Consider the following 26,218-nt stretch of genomic DNA (forward strand, 5'->3'; position numbering starts at 1 on the left):
CCTCTCTCTTTTTCTCCATATACTCTTCCCTCCTTGCATCACTTCTACTTTGTAAAAACTTCTCATATGCTAACTTTTTCTCCCTTACTACTCTCTTCACATCATCATTCCACCAATCGCTCCTCTTCCCTCCCGCACCCACTTTCCTGTAACCACAAACTTCTGCTGAACACTAACACTACATTTTCAAACCTACCCCATACCTCTTCGACCCCATTGCCTATGCTCTCATTAGCCCATCTATCCTCCAATAGCTGTTTATATCTTACCCTAACTGCCTCCTCTTTTAGTTTATAAACCTTCACCTCTCTCTTCCCTGATGCTTCTATTCTCCTTGTATCCCATCTACCTTTTACTCTCAGTGTAGCTACAACTAGAAAGTGATCTGATATATCTGTGGCCCCTCTATAAACATGTACATCCTGAAGTCTACTCAACAGTCTTTTATCTACCAATACATAATCCAACAAACTACTGTCATTTTGCCCTACATCATATCTTGTATACTTATTTATCCTCTTTTTCTTAAAATATGTATTACCTATAACTAAACCCCTTTCTATACAAAGTTCAATCAAAGGGCTCCCATTATCATTTACACCTGGTACCCCAAACTTACCTACCACACCCTCTCTAAAAGTTTCTCCTACTTTAGCATTCAGGTCCCCTACCACAATTACTCTCTCACTTGGTTCAAAGGCTCCTATACATTCACTTAACATCTCCCAAAATCTCTCTCTCTCCTCTGCATTCCTCTCTTCTCCAGGTGCATACACGCTAATTATGACCCACTTCTCGCATCCAACCTTTACTTTAATCCACATAATTCTTGAATTTACACATTCATATTCTCTTTTCTCCTTCCATAACTGATCATTCAACATCACTGCTACCCTTTCCTTTGCTCTAACTCTCTCAGATACTCCGGATTTAATCCCATTTATTTCCCCCCACCGAAAGTCCCCTACTTCCTTCAGCTTTGTTTCGCTTAGGGCCAGGACATCCAACTTCTTTTCATTCATAACATCAGCAATCATCTGTTTCTTGTCATCTGCACTACATCCACGCACATTTAAGCATCCCAGTTTTATAAAGTTTTTCTTCTTTTCTTTTTTAGTAAATGTCTACAGGAGAAGGGGTTACTAGCCCATTGCTCCCGGCATTTTAGTCGCCTCATACGACACGCATGGCTTATGGAGGAAAGATTCTTTTCCACTTCCCCATGGACAATAGAAGAAATAAAGAGGAACAAGAGCTATTTAGAAAATGGAGAAAAACCTGGATGTATGTATATATATATAATGCATGTGCATGTCTGTGAAGTGTGACCAAAGTGTAAGTAGGAGTAGCAAGATATCCCTGTTATCTAGCGTGTTTATGAGACAGAAAAAGAAACCAGCAATCCTGCCATCATGCAAAACAGTTACAGGTTTCTGTTTCACAGTCATCTGGCAGGACGGTAGTACTTCCCTGGGTGGTTGCTGTCTACCAACCTACTACTAATAACAACTCTACAGCTTATCTATCACAATTCATCTAAATAAAATAGAAACCTGATATATACTCTAGAATGAATAAAATGTCATTTTGTGACAACTGGTGGCAGCCATTCCTACTCCCGCTCTGAAAGCATCTTCCCATGCTTTCCCTCGCTTGTGTTTATCTATGATTTCATGCTCTACTTCCATGGACATCATCCTCTTTTTCTTCGCAGCACTGTCCTTTGCACTTACTTTCTTAGGACCCATGGTTAGAAAAAAGAAATTTGGCAAAATAACTGCACAAAACGTAAGCAAAACACGAGAGAAATCCTTCCACCATGAGGTAAGCACGTGCACTGGTGTTGGTGAGCATTGTTGTGGTATTCACTGTGCCATCTAGTGGTGGCATTCCAAAGCTCACTTGTTATTATAGTATTATTATTATATTATTATTATTATTATTATTATAATGGGGAAGCGCTAAACCCATAGGATTATACAGCGCCTGTGGGGGGGAAGGGATGGAAGGTATTCAGGCTTAATTTAGGGAAATGGAGAACAGATACAATTCTCTTGATCAAGAGCCCCTCACCAGCATCAAGGAACCTCCCTTGAGGGAGAAGCTCGCAACTTGAATTTTGGCTCATATCCACGAGTAAAAATTTGACCGATCGATGGCTCGTATCCTGAAAAATTCGCATGATGGGGCACTCATAAGCAGAGGTTCCACTGTATTTCTTTCAGGGTCCTTCTCCATGCAAAGCAATCTCAAATAATTTTTATTAAACTCTTGTTTGACACCTTTATATTGTATATACACATTATGTATTTTTGTCCTGGGATTTCCCTGTGTCATTTCCTTCTTGTCTTCTCGGAAGCCATGCTGGAGTCATTCTATGTCCAGTCCTTCTCAGAACCAATGCTGCCACAGTACAGTTCACAAATAACCCACACTTAGAAGAGAAAATTTATGATGACATTTTGGCCCTTCCTGTACCATTGTCAAATTGCTACTTGATAATGGTCTAGGATGGATCAAAATATTGTCATACATTTCTTCTTCTAAGTGTGGTTATTTGTGAATCGTTCCATCCACAGTATTGGGACCTTTATATTTTCTTTACTATCACAGTAGTTTGTCAAACAAATATTCTGCCAGAATAAAGACACTTAAAGCAGAGAAATTCTCTAATGTGGACAGTATTTTGCTCACATGTGAGCTTTTTCAATTCATGACTTGCAAATGCTCATTTGTGAGCAAAATGTTCAAATAAAGACATTCTTCTCCCTATCTTTATTTCTGTCATGCTTTTTTTTTTTTAACACCGGCCATCTCCCACTGAGGTAGGGTGAGCCAAGGAAAGAGGAAACACATTCACCAGCATTCATTCAATTGCTGTCTTGCCAGAAGCATTCTGCTGGCATATCATTTCAGATAACCTTCTGAACTGCAACTTTCTCACCTCTCCTTAAGAGTGCAGGCACTGTACTTCCCACCTTCAGGACTCAAGTCCAACTAACCAGTTGTCTTGAATCCCTTCATATGTGTCAGCATATTATTTTACCTTTCAAACCATATCATTCTGCTACCCTTTATGTAACAACATATTTTTTTGTAATTTCAGTCTTCCTCATCCATTTCACTTTCTTTATTCAACATCTTTTTCATAGGACACCTATCTCATTTGATTCTAATAGTTAGTTAACTATATCTTTCTCAGTTTTTTATTTGGCAATTAAACTTGTGATATTTGCAGCAGCAAGACTTTCATTTTTGAAGCCATATTTTGTATGCAAACATTGTAGCCATTTAAGTAACCCAGTAACAAATGTTTGATTAATAAAATACTTTTGTTAAATTTAATTTAAAGCTTCTGTAAAATGGATGTATTTGTATTACTGATTATGGTATCTGTAAAAATATTCCATGTAGCTTCTTTTTGTTAGAAAATAAGGGTAAAAATTTCATTGTTTTAATTGAGATAGAATATAGCCCCACTGAATCAAGAGTATTTACTTACCTGCATATATAAATTTGTTAAATGTTTGTTATCAAAGTATCATTCAAAATAAATTTATGCAGATTTGTATGATATTGTTAATGCTACAATCAATCTAATTTTTTTTCTGCCTGGTCCTATACTAATTATTTAAAAATATATTAATGTCTGTTTTATTGTAAACATGAAAAATTATAGAGTTTATTTATTGATCGATAAGATTAGGTTTGTATAATACTATTGTATTTTTTTATTAGGTTCCACGGACAGCATTTTGGATGCTGGTTGGCACATAAAATAAACAATACTCATATAAGTAGGCTGTCTCCCAGGTTTGGTGGACACTGTGTTTACAATGGACTCATTGATCAATCAACTGGAGCTTGCTGGTGGGATGGTGGAACGCTCAGAGCGGTATGAATTGCTTGGTAATCTCTATCGTATCCTTATTCCCATATACGAAGCAAGGCGCAACTACTCGGCACTTGTGCAGTGCTATTCACACTTGTATCAGGTCAGCATCTTACTGTCAATTATTTTTTTAAAATGAATGTGATTTTTTCTTTGGTTAATCTATGCAATATTTTAACATTTAGCTGCAGACTGAATACTTTTAATTAATTTCTTTTCTTCTTTCTTAATTTTTTTTTTTTCAACAAGTTGGCCGTCTCCCACAAAGGCAGGGTGACCCAAAAAGAAAGAAAATCCCCATTATCAACCAACACTTTCACCTCACTCATACATAATCACTGTTTCTGCAGAGATGCCCAGAAGACAACAGTTTAGAAACATATATGTATAAAGATAGACAACATCTCTCTCCAAACTGCCAATATCTCAACCCCCTCCTTTAACCCTTTCAGAGTAGAGAGACCCTCTCCTAAACTTGTTCTCAGGGTCGAAAATTTTTTGGAAAAAAAAAAAAAAAAAAATTTTTTCTCGTGAAAAGATAGAGAATCTTTTCCTGATCATAATGACACCAAAAGTATGAAACTTGATGGAAAACTTACGGAATTATGCTCTCACAAAGTTAGCGGTCTCGACGATGTTTACGCATCGGCGATTTCGCCCACTTTCAGTGTGCTAGTCAACAGAAATCATAACTATTTCGATAGAACTCAATTATTTCTATCGAATGAGTACAAGAAACCACCCATTTACCGATTTCAACTATCCAATAAAGTGGTCAGAAATTAGCAATTTTGCCAATTTCACACAAATTTCAAAAGATGCCAATTTCCAAATAGGGTCCAGAATAAACAAGACAGACTTTCCTGGCTCTAAAATAACATTTCCTCTGTTCATTAGTCACGTCCCCAGGGCCCTCTTACATTTCTTTTGCTTTCCACTTTGAATTTTTATTCTCACAAAAAAATAGAAGATTTACTGTTATGCAGACTACTGCATTAGTGTAGAAATGGTATAAATAATATCGGCGCACTTGTGAAAGAATACTAGACTCACCAGTTGACGTGTATTGGACACATGGCATGATTTGTTTACTTTTGAACTTTGGCAAAAATCGAACATTTCTGCTACTTTGAGCTCAATTTCAAGGTACTTTTCATTATGAAACCAATCAAAATCATCTCAGTTTCCGTAATATGCTTTCCATTCTATAAATTGAGACCAGGAAAACTAGAATACAACCATAAATACCATACGAAAACACAGTGCAAAGTCGCTGTTTTAAACCAAAAACATGGTCAAAGTTTTTTTTTTCTCATTACGCACTGTTTGCTGCAGGATTTTTTTTTTTATATTGCCCGCACTGACCACATAGACCCATTGTTTCATATGTAGGCCTACCTGCTTTCTCTTGCTAGATTTGAAGGCGCTAAAATTTAGGCATACTAGTAAGTCAATAACCCTGGTGCGTAAGCTGTACTAGTACGTCGGAAACACTGAAAGGGTCAACCCTTTGACTGTTTTGGTCGTATATATATATGTTTTACGAGCCACCGTGTTTGACTAATATATACTCAAAAATTCTAGCGGCTTCAAATGAAGCAGGAGAAAGCTGGTAGGCCCACATGTGAGAGAATGGGTTTGTGTGGTCAGTGTGCACCATTTAAAAAAAAAATCCTGCAGCACAAAGTGGATAATGAGAAAAAAAGAATTCTTACCGTGCTTTTGGATTAAAACGCCGAATTTGTGGTGTATTTTTGTATAGTATTTATGATTGTATTCTCGTTTTCTTGGTCTCATTTATAGAATGGAAAACATATTATGGAAATAGAGGTGATTTTGATTGGTTTTACTATAAAAAGAATCTTGAAATGAAGCTCAAAGTAGGGGAAATGTTTGATTTTTGCCGATGCTCAAAAGTAAACAAATGATGTCATTTTCAAATAAATGTCCAACTAGCCATTCTGATATGCAGACATGAATGGGTATATCTGTGGCCCCTCTATAAACATGTACATCCTGAAGTCTGCTCAACAGTCTTTTATCTACCAATACATAATCCAACAAACTACTGTCATTTTGCCCTACATCATATCTTGTATACTTATTTATCCTCTTTTTCTTAAAATATGTATTACCTATAACTAAACCCCTTTCTATACAAAGTTCAATCAAAGGGCTCCCATTATCATTTACACCTGGCACCCCAAACTTACCTACCACACCCTCTCTAAAAGTTTCTCCTACTTTAGCATTCAGGTCCCCTATCACAATTACTCTCTCACTTGGTTCAAAGGTTCCTATACATTCACTTAACATCTCCCAAAATCTCTCTCTCTCCTCTACATTCCTCTCTTCTCCAGGTGCATACACGCTTATTATGACCCACTTTTCGCATCCAACCTTTACTTTAATCTACATAATCCTTCAATTTACACATTCATATTCTCTTTTCTCCTTCCATAACTGATCCTTCAACATTACTGCTACCCCTTCCTTAGCTCTAACTCTTTCAGATACTCCAGATTTAATCCCATTTATTTCCCCCCACCAAAACTCCCCTACCCCCTTCAGCTTTGTTTCGCTTAGGGCCAGGACATCCAACTTCTTTTCATTCATAACATCAGCAATCATCTGTTTCTTGTCATCCGCACTACATCCACGCACATTCAAGCATCCCAGTTTTATAAAGTTTTTCTTCTTCTCTTTTTTAGTAAATGTCTACAGGAGAAAGGGTTACTAGCCCATCGCTCCCGGCATTTTAGTCGCCTCATACAACACGCATGGCTTATGGAGGAAAGATTCTTTTCCACTTCCCCATGGACAATAGAAGAAATATTGTAATAATTGTATAAATAGTGTCAACCCATTCATGACTGCAGATTAAAATTATCTACTTGGACATTTATTGGAAAATGACATCATTTTACTTTTGAACATCTGCAAAAATCAAACATTTCCCTTACTTTGAGCTCCATTTCAAGGTTCTTTTCATAGTAAAATCAATCAAAATCACCTCTATTTCTATAATATGTTTTCCATTCTATCAAATGAGACCAAGAAAACGAGAATACAACCATAAATACTATACGAAAATAGTGCACAAAATCGGCATTTTAATTAAAAAAAACTTAGTTTTTTTTTTCTCATTATGCACTGCATGCTGCAGGATTTTTTTATATGGTGCACACTGACCACACAGACCCATTCTCTCACATGTGGGCCTACGAGCTTTCTCCTGCTTCATTTGAAGCCGCTAGAATTTATGAGTACATATACGTCAAACACAGTGGCTCGTAAGACGTATATATATGACCAAAACAGTCAGAGAGTTAACCATGGTGATATTACACATCCCTGTCTAAGACCCACCTTTACTGGGAAGTAGTCTCCTCCTCTTCTACACACCCTAACCTGAGCCTCACTATTCTCATAAAAACTCTTTACAGCATTTAGTAACTTACTACCTATTCCATATACTACTTGCAACATTTGCCACATTGCTCCTCTATCCACTCTATCATATGCCTTTTCTAAATGCATAAATGCCATGCAAACTCCCCTACCTTTATCTAAATAGTGTTCACATATATGCTTCAATATAAACACTTGATATACACATCCCCTACCCACTCTAAAACCTCCTTGCTCATCCGCAATCCTACATTCTGTCTTACCTCTAATTCTTTCAATAATAACCCTACCGTACACTTTTGCTGGTAGACTCGGTAAACCTCTTTCTTTCAACACACTGGCCGTATCCCACCGAGGCGGGGTGGTCCAAAAGGAAAAACGAAAGATTCTTCTTTTACATTTAGTAAGGGGAAGGGGTTACTAGCCCCTTGCTTCTGGCATTTTAGTCGCCTTTTACAACACGCATGGCTTACAGAGGAAGAATTCTGTTCCACTTCCCCATGGAGGTACGAGGAAATCAACAAGAACAAGAATTAGTAAGAAAATAGAAGAAAACCCAGAGGGGTGTGTATATATATGCTTGTACATGTATGTGTAGTGTGACCTAAGTGTAAGTAGAAGTAGCAAGACGTACCTGAAACCTTGCATGTTTATGAGACAGAAAAATGGACACCAGCAATCTTACCATCATGTAAAACAATTACAGGCTTTCGTTTTACACTCACTTGGCAGGACGGTAGTACCTCCGTGGGTGGTTGCTGTCTACCAACCTACTACCTACAGCTTCTTAAACTTATTCCTCTATAATTTTTACAGTCTCTTTTGTCCCCCTTCCCTTTATATAAAGGAATTATACATGCTCTCTGCCAAACCCTAGGTACCGTCCCCTCTTTCATACATTTATTAAACAAAAATACCAATCACTCCAACACTATATACCCCCCTGCTTTTAACATTTCTGTTATGACCCCGTCAGTTCCAGCTGCTTTACCCCCTTTCATTCTACGTAATGCCTCACGCGCCTCCCCTACACTCACATCGTGCTCTTCTTCACTCCTAAAAGATGGTATACTTCCCTGGCCAGTGCACAAAATTACCGCCTCCCTTTCTTCATCGACATTTAAAAGTTCCTCAAAATATTCCCGCCATCTACACAATACCTCCATCTCCCCATCTACTAACTCCCTTACTCTGTTTTTAACTGACAAATCCATTCATTCCCTAGGCTTTTTTTACTTGTTTATCTCATTCAAAAGTTTTTTCTTATTTTCATCAAAATTTCTTGACAGTGCCTCTCCCACTCTATCATCTGCTCTCCTTTTACACTCTCTCACTACTCTCTTCACCTTTCTTTTACTCTCCATATACTCTGCTCTTCTTATAACACATATGCTTTGTAAAAACCTCTCATAGGCTGCCTTTTTCTCTTTTATCACACCCTTTACTTCATCATTCCACCAATCACTCCTCTTTCCCCCTGCACCCACCCTCCTATAGCCAAAAACTTCTGCCTTACATTCTGATACTGCATTTTTTAAACTATTTCAACCCTCTTCAACCCCATCCCCCCACTACTCACACTTGCATTAGCCCACCTTTCTGCCCATAGTTGCTTATATCTCACCCAAACCTCTTCCTCCCTTAGTTTATACACTTTCACCTCTCACTTACTTCTTGTTGCCATTTTCCTTTTGTCGCATCTACCTTTTACTCTAATTGTAGCTACAACTAAATAATGATCCGATATATCAGATGCCCCTCTATAAACATGTACATCCTGGAGCCTACCCGTTAACCTTTTATCCACCAATATATAATCTGACAAACTTCTTTCATTACGTGCTATATCATACCTTGTATATTTATTTATCCTGTTTTTCATAAAATATGTGTTATTACCAAACCTATTTCTACACATAGTTCAATTAAAGGCTCCCCATTTTCATTTACCCCTGGCACCCCAAATTTTCCTACTACTCCCTCCACAACATTTTTACCCACTTTACCATTGAAATCCCCAACCGCAAGTACTCTCACACTTAGCTCAAAACTCCCCATACACTCACTCAACAATTCCCAAAATCTCTCTCTCTCCTCTACACTTCTCTCTTCTCCAGGTGCATATATGCCTACTCTAACCCACTTTTCACATCCAACCTTTATTTTACTCCACATAATCCTTGAATTAATGCATTTATACTCTTTTCCTGCCATAGCTTATCCTTTAACATTATTGCTAATCCTTCTTTAGCTCCAACTCTTTGAAACCCCTGACCTAATCCCCTTTACTTCTCTCCACCCCCTTCAGCTTTGTTTCACTTAAAGCCAAGACATTCAGCTTCTTCTCATTCATAGCATCCACAATCCTCTCTTTCTTATCATTCGCACAACATCCACGCACATGCAGACTTCCCACTTTGACAATTTTCTTCCTCTTCTTTTTAGTAATCTTTACAGGAAAAAGGGTTACTAGCCCATTGTTCCTGGCATTTTGGTTGACTTTTACAGTATGCATGGCTTACTGAGGAAAGATTCTTATTCAACTTCCCCATGGATATAAAAGGAAAAGTAATAAGAACAAGAACTATTAAGATAAAACCAAAGAAAACTCAGATGAGTGTGTATAAATAAACGTGTACATGTATGTGTAGTGTGACCAAAGTGTAAGTAGAAGTAGCAAGACGTACCTGTAATCTTGCATATTTATGAGACAGACAGAAGACACCAGCAATCCTACCATCATATAAAACAATTACAGGATCTCCTTTTACACTCAATTGGCAGGACAGTAGTACCTCCCTGGGTGGTTGCTGTCTACCAACCTTCTACCTGTTAATTCATTTTTTGTTCATTGCACTGAAAGTTATTTATTTACAGTGTATTGTATAATTTTGAATAACCCTCATTTTCAGCAGCACATTTTTATTTTTTTCTGGGGAATTGTTTGCCCACTCCAAAATATACTGCAGCACATTTTTATTTTTTCTGGGGAATTGTTTGCCCACTCCAAAATATACTGCAGTAAGAAAGAATAAACAGTCAAAATACCATGGCTGGAACAGTACACAAATAATTAATTTTTTTTTTTTTTTAACAAGTTGGCCGTCTCCCACCGAGGCAGGGTGACCCAAAAAGAAATAAAATCCCCAAAAAGAAAATACTTTCATCATCATTCAACACTTTCACCTCACTCGCACATAATCACTGTACTCATAAATTTCTCTCTACTAAGTGCAGATATTTATGTACTGTAGAAAGCAAATGAATGGCTGTGAGCCAAGAATTGGAGGTAAATGGGTGCTTTTAGTAAAGTAAATTTGGATAAGTTTTTTTTTAATTTATTAGGCATTTGTTGCCAAGGCAAGTGATGCAAATAAGAAAATGCACTCACCATAATTCATTCAGCAGCTCACTTTCCTGAAATGTCCTGACATTAGAGTCAGATTATCCTCCAACCACATCATCCCCACCCCTTTATTACCAGACTTTTTGACTTCACTTCTGCCCAGTATTACTTGCCCTTACTCACTTGTAATGGCACCTGACCTGACTCAACAACATCCAGTCTGTCTTGGCAGTATCTGACCTGTTTCTGAAGCACCTGACTAGACCTGTCCTGGTGACCCATGATTTGTCTCAGCAGCAACTGACCTGGCCCACCAGTACCTCACCTCCCCCATATTCTTTATATACCACTGTTTTTATTATTCCATTTATTTGACAAAGCCCAGGTAATACTGAAAGTGTCTATTTGTCACATCAATAGATTAGTTGGAAATAGTTTATGATAATGAATTTACTGTTATTTGATAATCTTCCATGGCTTCAAATCTTCTCTTTCATTGGTCAAACCTGAATACCTCCCAGTCCCCAGGTGCTGTATGACCTCTATGGGTTTAGCACTTTCCTGCAAATTTCTTCTTTCAACAAACCGGCCATATCCCACCAAGGCAGAGTGGCTCAAAAAGAAAAGCGAAAGTTTTCTCTTATTAAATTTAGTAATTTATAGAGGCAAAGGGGTTACTAGCCCTTTGCTCCAGGCATTTTAATAGCCTCTTATGACACGCATGGCTTAAGGAGGAAGAATTCTGTTCCACTTCCCCATGGAGATCCTGTGAATTTAATATTAATATATGCTACTCTTCCTGTCTTCTCCCTTCATATTAGTGCAGTCTCTTTCTTGTGGATTTCTTTTTCATTCTGCTGATGTAGTTTCTAAACTGCACATCATTTAATAATTTACTTTCTTTTTAGGCCTACTCACGCGTGGTAGAAGTTAATGCTTCACAAAAGAGGTTACTTGGTCGTTACTACAGAGTCGCCTTTTATGGACCAGTGAGTTTATACTTTTTAGTTAAGGGAAATCCATTGATTGCCTTTGTTATTGTGCCTATATGAATAGTATATCTGTTGTCAGTTTTGCAAATTTTTCTACTCTCTGCTTGGCCTGGGGCCAGACTTTTCTCCTGATCACATGTTTATTACTTGAATTGTTTTCAAGTAATTGGCCAGCTATGCCACACACTTTGGCCAAACTGAAGCCAAACTCTGCCATCATAATGCTGCTAGGTTGATTATAAGACAGGGGTATCATCCTCTGGCTGGAGACCTGCTCATATATCTTCCCTTAGTTTATTGTCAGATAAAGACTACTTTGCCTTATCTAATAATTAGGTGTGAAGAATATATAGAATATGCAATCTGTTTGGGAAGCTTGTGTCATGGCAGAGCCTCAGTAAAGATGTATGTTGTACCTCAACACCTCAAGTGTTGTACCTAAACACTTATTCACTCATTATTATCTATCTCTAATGAGTTCAAGAATTGTAGAAATACAACTAAAGTAGACAAACCATTGTTAAATGCATGGGTAATGTATGATACTTGGTTACTAACCTTTGGGGGTTAACAATCAGAATGAAGTCTTCTATTGATCTTTTGTGGATTCTTGATATATATATATATATATATATATATATATATATATATATATATATATATATATATATATATATATAGATATATACGGCATATGCTCTTCAAACTTTTTATACAGGTGTTTTATATAAACTAAACACAAGTTATATAAATTTTGGAAAATATCAGTTAGGTAAGAAAAATGCTCTCTACTGAGCAAGACTAGTGCAAGATTGGGGGCTGAATCACAGCTCCTGGCATGACAAGCAGGTTATGAAAATATGTATATGGAGGGTACTTTCCAAATTTTGTAAGCTAACTTTTTAAATTTATTATCAAGGTTTGTTTTTAGCATTCTGTGAAATTTTGGATGCACTTTTTCAATCACATTTATATGAAATCTTGTGTCATGTCACTTTATAAGAGATGTTCCTGTATGTATATATTTGCCTTTTAATGGTTTCCTTTTTATGTAACTGCTTTGTATTTTTATCAGGTCTACTTTGAAGAGGAAGCAGGGAAGGAGTATGTTTATAAGGAGCCAAAAGTGACATCTTTAGCAGAAATATCAGAGCGTCTCTACCATCAGTATTGTGATAAGTTTGGAAAGGAAGCTGTCAAAATGATTATGGACTCCAATTTTGTAAGTCTTCTAATGTCTTTCTGTAATGCACAGAATGTACGGAAATGCTATACTTGAGCTTTCAGTTTATAAGAAAGTATGCAGTGGCTCACTTTACTCTGTGAATTAAGCCTTATAAATATGAGCAGTTTTATGACTGATTTAAGTTTTCAAACATGAACATGTGATGATTACTGACAATAAATTCTAATATTTTTTATTAATTAGAATAGTTTATAGCAAAGTTGCTTGCTCGTTAATCAGTGGGCTTATACATGCGCCTAATATAATAGAGATTGCCAAAACTTTAAGTGAGGAGGAAATGAGTAGGAAGCAAATTTTATCTACTGAATAAGAGGTCAAACAACCTTATTACATGAAAATTTAGACACCACAAAAGGGATAGAAAATGACTTAGATCAAGCAAAAGTAACAAAAAATGACAGATATATGAAGATGGGAAAAGAGGAAAATGGCAACAACAAGCAAGAGGGAGGTGAAAGTGTATAAACTAAGGGAGGAGGAAGTTCAGGTGAGATATAAGCAACTATTGGCAGAAAGGTGGGCTGGTGTAAGTATGAGTAGTGGGGGGGGGGTGAAGAGGGTTGGAATAGTTTTAAAAATGCAGTATTAGAATGTGGGGCAGAAGTTTGTGGTTATAGTAGGGTGGGGGCAGGAGGAAAGAGGAGTGATTGGTGGAATGAAGAAGTAAAGGGTGTGATAAAAGAGAGAAAGTTAGCTTATGAGAGGTTTATACAAAGCAGAAGTGTTATAAGAAGATTAGGAGTATATGGAGAGTAAAAGAAAGATGAAGAGAGTGGTGAGAGAGTGCAAAAGGAGAGCAGATGATAGAGTGGGAGAGGCACTGTCAAGTAATTTTAATGAAAATAAGAATTTTGGAGTGAGTTAAACAAGTTAAGAAAGCCTAGAGAACGAATGGATTTGTCAGTTAAAAACAGAGTAGGGGAGTTAGTAGATGGGGAGATGGAGGTTTTGGGTAGATGGCAAGAATATTTTGAGGAACTTTTAAATGTTGTCGAAGAAAGGGAAGCAGTAATTTCATGCACTGGCCAGGGAGGTATACCATCTTTTAGGAGTGAAGAAGAACAGAATGTGGGTGTAGGGGAGGTGTGTGAGGCATTACGTAGAATGAAAGGGAGTAAAGCAGCTGGAACTGACGGGATCATGACAGAAATGTTAAAAGCAGGGGGGATATAGTGTTGGAGTGGTTGGTATTTTTGTTTAATAAATTTATGAAAGAGGGGAAGGTACCTAGGGATTGGCAGAGAGCATGTATAGTCCCTTTATATATATAGAGAAGGGGGACAAAAGAGATTGTAAAAATTATAGAGGAATAAGTTTACTGAGTATACCAGGAAAAGTGTACGGTAGGGTTATAATTGAAAGTTTAGAGGTAAGACAGAATGTAGGATTGTGGATGAGCAAGGAGGTTTCATAGTGGGTAGGGGATGTGTATATCAAGTGTTTACATTGAAGCATATTTTTTTTTTTTTAACAAGTCGGCCGTCTCCCACCGAGGCAGGGTGACCCAAAAAGAAAGAAAATCCCCAAAAAGAAAAGGCTTTAATCATCATTCAACACTTTCACCTCACTCATACATAATCACTGTTTTTGCAGAGGTGCTCAGAAACACAACAGTTTAGAAGCATATACGTATAAAGATACACGACATATCCCTCCAAACTGCTAATATCTCAAACTCCTTTTTAGAGTGCAGGCATTGTACTTCCCATTTCCAGGACTCAAGTCCGGCTATATAAAAATAACCGGTTTCCCTGAATCCCTTCACTAAATATTACCCTGCTCACACTCCAACAGATCGTCAGGTCCCAAATACCATTCGTCTCCATTCACTCCTATCGATCACGCTCATGCACGCCTACTGGAAGTCCAAGCCCCTCGCCCACAAAACCTCCCTTACCCTTTCCTTCCAACCTTTTCGAGGACGACCCCTACCCCGCTTTCCTACCCCTACAGATTTATATGCTCTCCATGTCATTCTACTTTGATCCATTCTCTCTAAATGACCAAACCACCTCAACAACCCCTCTTCAGCCCTCTGACTAATACTTTTATTAACTCCACACCTTCTCCTAATTTCCACACTCCGAATTTTCTGCATAATATTTACACCACACATTGCCCTTAGACAGGACATCTCCAGTGCTTCCAACCACCTCCTTGCTGCTGCATTCACAACCCAAGCTTCACACCCATATAAGAGTGTTGTTACTACATACTATACTTTCATGCATACCCTTTTTTGCCTCCATAGATTACTTTTTTTTGTCTCCACATATACCTCAACGCACCACTCACCTTTTTTTCCTCGTCAGTTCTATGATTAACCTCATCCTTCATAAATCCATCGGCCAACACGTCACCTTCCAAGTATATGAAAACATTCTCTTCTTAAATACTCCTCCCCAATTTGATATCTAATTTTTCTTTATCTAAATCATTTGATACCCTCATCACCTTACACTTTTTCTTTGTTCACTTTTAACTTTCTACCTTTACACACACTCCCAAACTCATCCACTAACCTTTGCAATTTTTCTTTAGAATCTCCCATAAGCACAGTATCATCAGCAAAAAGCAACTGTGTCAATTCCCATTTTGTATTTAATTCTCCATAATTTAATCCCACCCCTCTCCTGAACACCCTAGCATTTACTTCTTTTACAACCCCATCTATAAATATATTAAACAACCATGGTGATGTTACACATCCCTGTCTAAGACCTACTTTTACTAGGAAGTAGTCTCCCTCTCTTCTACACACCCTAACCTGAGCCTCACTATCCTCATAAAAACTCTTTGCAGCATTTAGTAACTTACCACCTATTCCATATACTCGCAACATCTGCCACATTGCTCCCCTATCCACTTTATCATATACCCTTACATTTATCTAAATACTGTACACATATATGCTTCAATGTAAACACCTGATCTACACATACCCTCTCTGAAACCTCCTTGCTCATCTGTGATCCTACATTCTGTCTTACCTCTAATTCTTTCAATTATAACCCTACCGTACACTTTTCCTGAAATACTCAGTAAACTTATTCCTCTATAATTTTTACAATCTCTTTTGTCCCCCTTCCCTTTATATAGACTATACATGCTCTCTGCCAATCCCTAGGTACCTTCCCCACTTTCATACATTTTTTTTTTTTATTATGACACTGGCCAATTCCCACCAAGGCAGGGTGGCCCGAAAAAGAAAAACTTTCACCATCATTCACTCCATCACTGTCTTGCCAGAAGGGTGCTTTACACTACAGTTTTTAAACTGCAACATTAACACCCCTCCTTCAGAGTGCAGGCACTGTACTTCAACCCTTCCTCAGCCCTCTGGACAACAGTTTTGGTAATCCCGCACCTCCTCCTAACTTCCAAACTACGAATTCTCTGCATTATTTTCACACCACACATTGCCCTCAGACATGACATCTCCACTGCCTCCAGCCTTCTCCTCGCTGCAACATTTATCACCCATGCTTCACACCCATATAAGAGCGTTGGTAAAACTATACTCTCATACATTCCCCTCTTTGCCTCCAAGGACAAAGTTCTTTGTCTCCACAGACTCCTAAGTGCACCACTCACCCTTTTTCCTTCATCAATTCTATGATTCACCTCATCTTTCATAGACCCATCCGCTGACACGTCCACTCCCAAATATCTGAATACATTCACCTCCTCCATACTCTCTCCCTCCAATCTGATATCCAGTCTTTCATCACCTAATCTTTTTGTTATCCTCATAACCTTACTCTTTCCTGTATTCACTTTTAATTTTCTTCTTTTGCACACCCTACCAAATTCATCCACTAATCTCTGCAACTTCTCTTAAGAATCTCCCAAGAGCACAGTGTCATCAGCAAAGAGCAACTGTGACAACTCCCACTTTATGTGTGATTCTTTATCTTTTAACTCTACGCCTTTTGCCAAGACCCTCGCATTTACTTCTCTTACAACCCAATCTATAAATATATTAAACAACAATGGTAACATCACACATCTTTGTCTAAGGCCTACTTTTACTGGGAAATAATTTCCCTCTTTCCTACATACTCTAACTTGAGCCTCACTATCCTCGTAAAAACTCTTCACTGCTTTCAGTAACCTACCTCCTACACTATACACCTGCAACATCTTCCACATTGCCCCCCTATCCACCCTGTCATACGCCTTTTCCAAATCCATAAATGCCACAAAAACCTCTTTAGCCTTATCTAAATACTGTTCACTTATATGTTTCACTGTAAACACCTGGTCCACACACCCCCCTACCTTTCCTAAAGCCTCCTTGTTCATCTGCTATCCTATTCTCCGTCTTACTCTTAATTCTTTCAATAATAACTCTACCATACACTTTACCAGGTATACTCAACAGACTTATCCCCCTATAATTTTTGCACCCTCTTTTGTCCCCTTTTCCTTTATACACAGGAACTATGCATGCTCTCTGCCAATCCCTAGGTACCTTACCCTCTTCCATACATTTATTAAATAATTGCACCAACCACTCCAAAACTATATCCCCACCTGCTTTTAACATTTCTGTCTTTATCCCATCAATCCCGGCTGCCTTACCCCCTTTCATTTTACCTACTGCCTCACGAACTTCCCCCACACTCACAACTGGCTTTTCCTCACTCCTACAAGATGTTATTCCTCCTTGCCCTATACACGAAATCACAGTTTCCCTATGTTCATCAACATTTAACAATTCCTCAAAATATTCCCTCCATCTTCCCAATACCTCTAACTCTCCATTTAATAACTCTCCTTCTATTTTTAACTGACAAATCCATTTGTTCTCTAGGCTTCCTTAACTTGTTAATCTCACTCAAAAACTTTTTCTTATTTTCAACAAAATTTGTTGATAACATCTCACCCACTCTCTCATTTGCTCTCTTTTTACATTGCTTCACCACTCTCTTAACCTCTCTCTTTTTCTCCATATACTCTTCCCTCCTTGCATCACTTCTACTTTGTAAAAACTTCTCATATGCTAACTTTTTCTTCATTACTGCTCTCTTTACATCATCATTCCACCAATCGCTCCTCTTCCCTCCCACACCCTCTTTCCTCTAACCACAAACTTCTGCTTAACACTCTAACACTACATTTTTAAACCTACCCCATACCTCTTCGACCCCATTGCCTATGCTCTCATTAGCCCATCTATCCTCCAATAGCTGTTTATATCTTACCCTAACTGCCTCCTTTTTTAGTTTATAAACCTTCATCTCTCTCTTCCCTGATGCTTCTATTCTCCTTGTACCCCATCTACCTTTTACTCTCAGTGTAACTACAACTAGAAAGTGATCTGATATATCTGTGGCCCCTCTATAAACATGTACATCCTGAAGTCTACTCAACAGTCTTTTATCTACCAATACATAATCCAACAAACTACTGTCATTTTGCCCTACATCATATCTTGTATACTTATTTATCCTCTTTTTCTTAAAATATGTATTACCTATAACTAAACCCCTTTCTATACAAAGTTCAATCAAAGGGCTCCCATTATCATTTACACCTGGCACCCCAAACTTACCTACCACACCCTCTCTAAAAGTTTCTCCTACTTTAGCATTCAGATCCCCTACCACAATTACTCTCTCACTTGGTTCAAAGGCTCCTATACATTCACTTAACATCTCCCAAAATCTCTCTCTCTCCTCTACATTCCTCTCTTCTCCAGGTGCATACACGCTTATTATGACCCACTTTTCACATCCAACCTTTACTTTAATCCACATAATTCTTGAATTTACACATTCATATTCTCTTTTCTCCTTCCATAACTGATCCTTCAACATTACTGCTACCCCTTCCTTTGCTCTAACTCTCTCAGATACTCCAGATTTAATCCCATTTTTTCCCCCCACCGAAACTCCCCTACCCCCTTCAGCTTTGTTTCGCTTAGGGCCAGGACATCCAACTTCTTTTCATTCACAACATCAGCAATCATCTGTTTCTTGTCATCCGCACTACATCCACGCACATTCAAGCATCCCAGTTTTATAAAGTTTTTCTTCTTCTCTTTTTTAGTAAATGTCTACAGGAGAAGGGGTTACTAGCCCATTGCTCCCGGCATTTTAGTCGCCTCATACGACACGCATGGCTTACGGAGGAAAGATTCTTTTCCACTTCCCCATGGACAATAGAAGAAATAAAGAAGAACAAGAGCTATTTAGAGAAAGGGGAAAAACCTAGATGTGTGTATATATATATATATGCATGTGCGTGTCTGTGAAGTGTGACCAAAGTTTAAGTAGGAGTAGCAAGATATCCCTGTTATCTAGCGTGTTTATGAGACAGAAAAAGAAACCAGCAATCCTACCATCATGCAAAACAGTTACAGGTTTCTGTTTCACAGTCATCTGGCAGGACGGTAGTACTTCCCTGGGTGGTTGCTGTCTACCAACCTACTACCTACCTACCTACTACATACATTTATTAAACAAAAACACCAACCACTCCAACACTATATCCTCCCCTGCTTTTAACATTTCTGTCATGATTCCGTCAGTTCCAGCTGCTTTACCCCTTTTCATTCTACGTAATGCCTCACGCACCTCTCCCACACTCACATCCTGTTCTTCTTCACTCCTAAAAGATGGTATACCTCCCTGGCCAGTGCATAAAATTACCACTTCCCTTTCTTCGCTGACATTTAAAAGTTCCTCAAAATATTCTCGCCATCTACCCAAAACCTCCATCTCCCCATCTACTAACTCCCCTACTCTGTTTTTAACTGACAAATCCATTCGTTCTCTAGGCTTTCTTAACTTGTTTAACTCACTCCAAAATTTGTTCTTAATTTCATTAAAATTTCTTGCCAGTGCCTCTCCCACTTTATCATCTGCTCTCCTTTTGCACTCTCTCACCACTCTCTTCACCTTTCTTTTACTCTCCATATACTCTATTCTTCTTACAACACTTCTGCTTCGTAAAAACCTCTCATAAGCTAACTTTTTCTCTTTTATCACACCCTTTACCTCTTCATTCCACCAATTACTCCTCTTTCCTCCTGCACCCACCCTTCTATAACCACAAACTTCTGCCCCACATTCTAATACTGCATTTTTAAAACTATTCCAACCCTCTTCAACCCCCCCACTTCTCATACTTGCACCAACCCACCTTTCTGCTAATATTGCTTATATCTCACCCAAACTTCCTCATCCCTTAGTTTATACACTTTCACCTCCCTCTTGCTTCTTGTTGCCATTTTCTTCTTTTCCCATCTACCTCTTACTCTAACTGTAGCTACAACTAAATATTTTTTTTTTTATATTAACACACTGGCCGGTTCCCACCAAGGCAGGGTGGCCTGAGAAAGAAAAACTTTCACCATCATTCACTCCATCACTGTCTTGCCAGAAGGGTGCTTTACACTACAGTTTTTAGACTGCAACATTAACACCCCTCCTTCAGAGTGCAGGCACGGTACTTCCCATCTCCAGGACTCAAGTCCGGCCTGCCAGTTTCCCTGAATCCCTTCATAAATGTTACTTTGCTCACACTCCAACAGCACGTCATGTATTAAAAATAATTTGTCTCCATTCACTCCTATCAAACATGCTCACGCATGCCCACTGGAAGTCCAAGCCCCTCGCACACAAAACGTCCTTTACCCCCTCCCTTCAACCTGTCGGCGGATGGATTTATGAAGGATGAGGTTAATCATAGAATTGATGAGGGAAAAAAGGTGAGTTGTGCGTTGAGGTATATGTGGAGTCAAAAAACGTTATCTATGGAGGCAAAGAAGGGAATGTATGAAAGTATAGTAGTACCAACACTCTTATATGGGTGTGAAGCTTGGGTGGTAAATGCAGCAGCGAGGAGACGGTTGGAGGCAGTTGAGATGTCCTGTTTAAGGGCAATGTGTGGTGTAAATATTATGCAGAAAATTCGGAGTGTGGAAATTAGGAAAAGGTGTGGAGTTAATAAAAGTATTAGTCAGAGGGCAGAAGAGGGGTTGTTGAGGTGGTTTGGTCATTTAGAGAGAATGGATCAAAGTAGAATGACATGGAAAGCATATAAATCTATAGGGGAAGGACTGCGGGGTAGATGTCGTCCTCGAAAGGGTTAGAGAGAGGGGGTAAAGGAGGTTTTGTGGGCAAGGGGCTTTTACTTCCAGCAAGTGTGCGTGAGCGTGTTAGATAGGAGTGAATGGAGACGAATGGTACTTGGGACCTGACGATCTGTTGGAGTGTGAGCAGGGTAATATTTAGTGAAGGGATTCAGGGAAACCGGTTATTTTCATATAGTCGGACTTGAGTCCTGGAAATGGGAAGTACAATGCCTGCACTTTAAAGGAGGGGATTGGGATATTGGCAGTTTGGAGGGATATGTTGTGTATCTTTATATGTGTATGCTTCTAAACTGTTGTATTCTGAGCACCTCTGCAAAAACAGTGATAATGTGCGAGTGTGGTGAAAGTGTTGAATGATGAAAGTATTTTCTTTTTGGGGATTTTTTTTCTTTTTGGGTCACCCTGCCTCGGTAGGAGACGGCTGACTTGTTGAAAAAAAAAAAAAAAATTTCCAAACCTCTTTTTACACATAGCTCAATTAAAGGTTCCCCATTTTCATTTACCCCTGGCACCCCAAATTTACCTACTACTCCCTCCACAACATTTTTGCCCATTTTAGCATTGAAATCCCCAACCACCATTACTCTCACACATGGTTCAAAACTCCCCACACATTCACTCAACATTTCCCAAAATCTCTCTCTCTCCTCTACACTTCTCTCTTCTCCAGGTGCATATACACTTACTATAACCCACTTTTCACATCCAACCTTTATTTTACTGCACATAATCATTGAATTAATACATTTATAGACCCTCTTTTCCTGCCATATCTTATCCTTCAACATTATTGCCACTCCTTCTTTAGCTCCAACTCTATTTGAAACCCCTAACCTAAACCCATTTATTCGTCTCCACTGAAACTCTCCCACCCCCTGCAGCTTTGTTTCACTTAAAGCCAGGACATCCACAATCATCTTTCTTATCATTTGCACAACATCCATGCACATTCAGACTTCCCACTTTGACAATTTTCTTCTTCTTATTCTTTTTAGTAATTATTACAGGAGAAAGGGTTACTAGCCCATTGTTCCTAGCATTTTAGTTGACTTTTAGAACACGCATGGCTTACGGAGGAAAGATTCTTATTCAACTTCCCCATGGATATAAAAGGAAAAGTAATAAGACCAAGAACTATTAAGATAAAATCAAAGAAAACTCAGATGAGTGTGTATAAATAAACATGTACATGCATGTGTAGTGTAACCTAAGTGTAATTAGAAGTAGCAAGACGTACCTGTAATCTTGCATATTTATGAGACAGACAAAAGACACCAGCAATCCTACCATCATGTAAAACATATATGTGAACAGTATTTAGATAAAGGTAGGGAAGTTTTTATTGCATTTATGGATTTAGAAAAGGCATATGATAGAGTGGATAGGGGAGCAATGTGGCAGATGTTGCAAGTATATGGAATAGGTTGTAAATTACTAAATGCTATAAAGAGTTTTTATGAGGATAGTGAGGCTCAGGTTAGGGTGTGTAGAAGAGAGGGAGACTACTTCCCAGTAAGAGTATGTCTTAGACAGGTATGTGTAATATCACCATGGTTGTTTAATATACGTATTTATAGATGGGTTTGTAAAAGAAGTAAATACTAGGGTGTTCAGGAGAGGGGTGGGATTAAATTATGGGGAATTAAATACAAAATGGGAATTGACACAGTTGCTTTTTGCTGATGATACTGTGCTTATGGGAGATTCTAAAGAAAAATTGCAAAGGTTAGTGGATGCGTTTGGGAGTGTGTGTAAAGGTAGAAAGTTGAAAGTGAACATAGAAAAGAGTAAGGTGATGAGGGTATAAAATTATTTAGATAAAGAAAAATTGGATATTAAATTGGGGAGGAGGAGTATGGAAGAAGTGAATGTTTTCAGATACTTGGGAGTTGACGTGTCGGCAGATGGATTTATGATGGATGAGGTTAATCATAGAATTGATGAGGGAAAAAAGGTGAGTGGTGCGTTGAGGTATATGTGGAGACTAAAAAACGTTATCTATGGAGGCAAAGAAGGGAATGTATGAAAGTAAGAATTAATGTAAATACAATTAATCCATTCCAGACACCCAAAAATATTCACAAAAAAAAAAAATTATTTATTTATTTATTTATTTATTTATTTATTTCCAATTTGAGCAATTAATTATATTTTACATGCACAAAACAATGAGAACTAAATAAAATAAATACATGAACAATTAAATCAGTATTACATAAATAACAAAAAAAGGCACAATACCATGACTGGAACAATTCAATTGTGTACAGTATTACATACCTTTATTGAAGACTCTTCTTGGCTTTTGGATGATAGGGATGAGGAGAGAGGCTTGAGAGTCACTGTATCCCTGCAATTCACTCCACTTTACACACATGTCCTTAATCACTGAAGAAAGCACATTCTCCCCAGCTCCTCTGAAGCAGTTTCCTCAGCTGTGGTCTGTTGCTGTCCTAGATGAAGGCCTTGCAGCTCTACCCTCTACCACTATTACTACCACCCTCTACCTCCATCACCACCACCCTCTACCACCATCACTCTTGTACTTTCCTACAATTTTTTTCTTAAATTCCATCGTGTTTCTCAATTTCTTTACCAAAGGAACTTTACTAGGAACTTTCTTTGGGATCATGGTTACTTATTTCACAGTTGCACTTAAAAAATAATCACCAAAAACAATGGATTATAGCAAAATGTTTGGATGAATGAGCAAAAGCATCCTCACTCACCCAGAGACACAGCCAGACTGACGCGTGAGCGACTGGCGGTGGTGGGTTGACGTGGCCGATAAACAAAATAACGGCCGATAACCGGAAGCCGTCTGATAACCGAGTTGGTCGATAAGTGGAATGGCTGATAACCGAGGGTCCACTGTATATAAAGATGTTGTATACATAAATATGATAATCTCAAAAATATTAGATGTAAAAAACAGATGACAGGGAAGTGGATATAGTGTGTTTAGTTGCAACCAGTTTGGAGGAGCATTTGCTAAATATAGTAGTACGTAATTGAAAAAATGCCTCAGTGTGGAGATGGAACAAAGCTGAAAGGAGCTGAGGTAGATCAGCAATGCTGGTTAAAAAAAACTACAAGCTACAATAATATAATTAAAAGCAATTGGAATCTTAGTAGTAGACATTCAAAACAAAAACAACTCATAATTGTAAATGTTCTTCATGGGGAAGTGGAAAAGAATTCTTCCTCCATAAGCCATGTGTGTCATAAGAGGTGACTAAAATGCTGGAAGCAAGGTGCTAATAACCCGTTCTTCTGTATAAATTACTAAATTTAAAAAGAAAAATGTATATAAAAACTTTAGGTCACCCTTCCTCAATGGGATGCAGCTGGTTCATTGAAAAAAAAAAGATTTTAAGTATCTACAACACTCCATTTAACACTTAATAAAGACATATATGACAAGGTACTTGAGCAATCAATAATATTGTACAATATACCAGAACATTTACAATTTTACCAACACTTTAGTATTCTCATTGTGCTCCTTTTGAACAAATATTAGTTAAAGATTTGCCCAAAATGCACTTGTGCCAATAATGATAAAACAGTTATATAAAGGAGTTGCCAGAAAGAATAAAACTTATAAAATAGAAAACCTATCAAATATATTTGTGGGTGATGTAAAAATCCTCTGCAAAATCATTTTTTTTTTTTTAACATTACTGGCTATCTCCCACCAAGGTAGGGTGATACAACAAAGAAAACACATTCACCATCATTCATTCAATAGCTGTCTTGCCAGAAGTGAGCAGACATCACAATTCAGATGACTGTAAATCACTACAAGAATACCATGGACACCATGAACATAGCTCTGCTACTGTAATTACAAATAGCTAAAAATTATTTTATAACATATACATGGACATATATGCAGTTAGTAAAGTACAGTATAGAGATTTCATAAAAATGGCATTTTTCAGGTTGAAGCAGATGAGCTAGAATCGCGCTATGCATATATTCAAGTCACCCACGTCTCGCCATACTTCCCAGAGGAGGAGCGAATCAACCGACAGAATGAATTTGATCGTAATAACAACATTAACACATTTATGTTTGAAATGCCATTTACTCAAGGAGGCAAAGCCCATGGGAAGTTGGAGGAGCAATGGAAGAGGAGAGTTATTCACAAGACTGATTATACATTTCCATATGTAAAAAAAAGAATCCAGATTGTTGACACAGAGGTAAGGACTTTTACAGTTTATAAGAACGTTGAAGGATGGGGGTTTCTTCTTTACAGAGAGTTGTCATGTTTAATCACCTCTGGCAAACAGTACTTGCATCACCTACAGTAAACCTGGAGGACCAGGACTAAATGCAGACATCAACCATATCTACAAAGCCAGTCTGGTGCAAAGCAGATGAGTAATAGTCATGAAACATTCAGTGTGGATAAAGAGGCGAGTTATTGATTTGTTGGGTGTAGTGCTTTGCCATGCTCTTGGCTGTTAACAGTTATAACCAGCAAGCTGTCTTAGCAAGCAATGGTTAACCCTTTTAGGGTCGAGAGGCCCTCTTCTAAACTTGTTCTCAGGGTCGAAAATTTTTCAGAAAAATAAAAAAAAATATTTTTTCTTATGAAATGATAGAGAATCTTTTCCCAATCATAATGACACCAAAAGTATGAAATTTGATGGAAAACTTACGGCATTATGCTCTCGCGAAGTTAGCGGCCTCAACAATGTTTACGCATCAGCAATTTCACCCACTTTGAGCCCTATTTTCGGCTAATTCCAGTTTACTAGTTGACAGTAAGCATAACTATTTCGCTAGAACTCAGTTTTTTCTATTGAATGAGTATAAGAAACCACCAATTTACCGATTTCAGCCATCTAATAAAGTGATCAGAAATTGGCAATTTTGCCAATTTCACACAAATTTCAAAAGATGCCAATTTCCAAATGGGATCCAGAATAAACAACACAGACATTCCTGGCACTAAAATAACATTTTCTCTGTTCATTAGTCACGTCCCCAGGCCCCTCTTATATTTCTTTTCCTTTCCACTTTTGAATTTTTATTCTCACAAAAAAATAGATTTACTGTTATGCAGACTACTGCATTAGTGTAGAAATGGTATATATAATATCAGCGCACTTGTGAAAGAATGTTAGACTCTCCAGTTCACGTGTATTGGACGCGTGGCATGATTTGTTTACTTTTGAACTTTGGCAAAACTCGAATATTTCTGCTACTTTGAGCT

The 26,218-nt window shown here is 38.0% G+C and overlaps 1 protein-coding gene across 8 annotated transcripts in view; it reads left to right on the forward strand.

Annotated features, from left to right (window-relative positions):
- Ziz (dedicator of cytokinesis protein Ziz) overlaps positions 1–26,218 on the forward strand; it is a 165,901-nt gene that overhangs the window by 106,069 nt on the left and 33,614 nt on the right. For 5 of the 8 annotated variants that reach the window (XM_070084220.1, XM_070084222.1, XM_070084223.1 and 2 more), the window contains 4 exons: positions 3,802–3,995; positions 11,558–11,638; positions 12,717–12,863; positions 24,936–25,199. In XM_070084220.1, the coding sequence (XP_069940321.1) occupies positions 3,802–3,995; positions 11,558–11,638; positions 12,717–12,863; positions 24,936–25,199 (686 nt within the window). The remainder of the gene's footprint in view (positions 1–3,801; positions 3,996–11,557; positions 11,639–12,716; positions 12,864–24,935; positions 25,200–26,218) is intronic. The other 3 variants (XM_070084225.1, XM_070084228.1, XM_070084226.1) reach the window with 1 other exon arrangement.

Source organism: Cherax quadricarinatus, chromosome 12 (genome assembly GCF_038502225.1).
Source record: "Cherax quadricarinatus isolate ZL_2023a chromosome 12, ASM3850222v1, whole genome shotgun sequence".
In the NCBI taxonomy this organism is placed as follows: Eukaryota; Metazoa; Arthropoda; class Malacostraca; order Decapoda; family Parastacidae; genus Cherax; species Cherax quadricarinatus.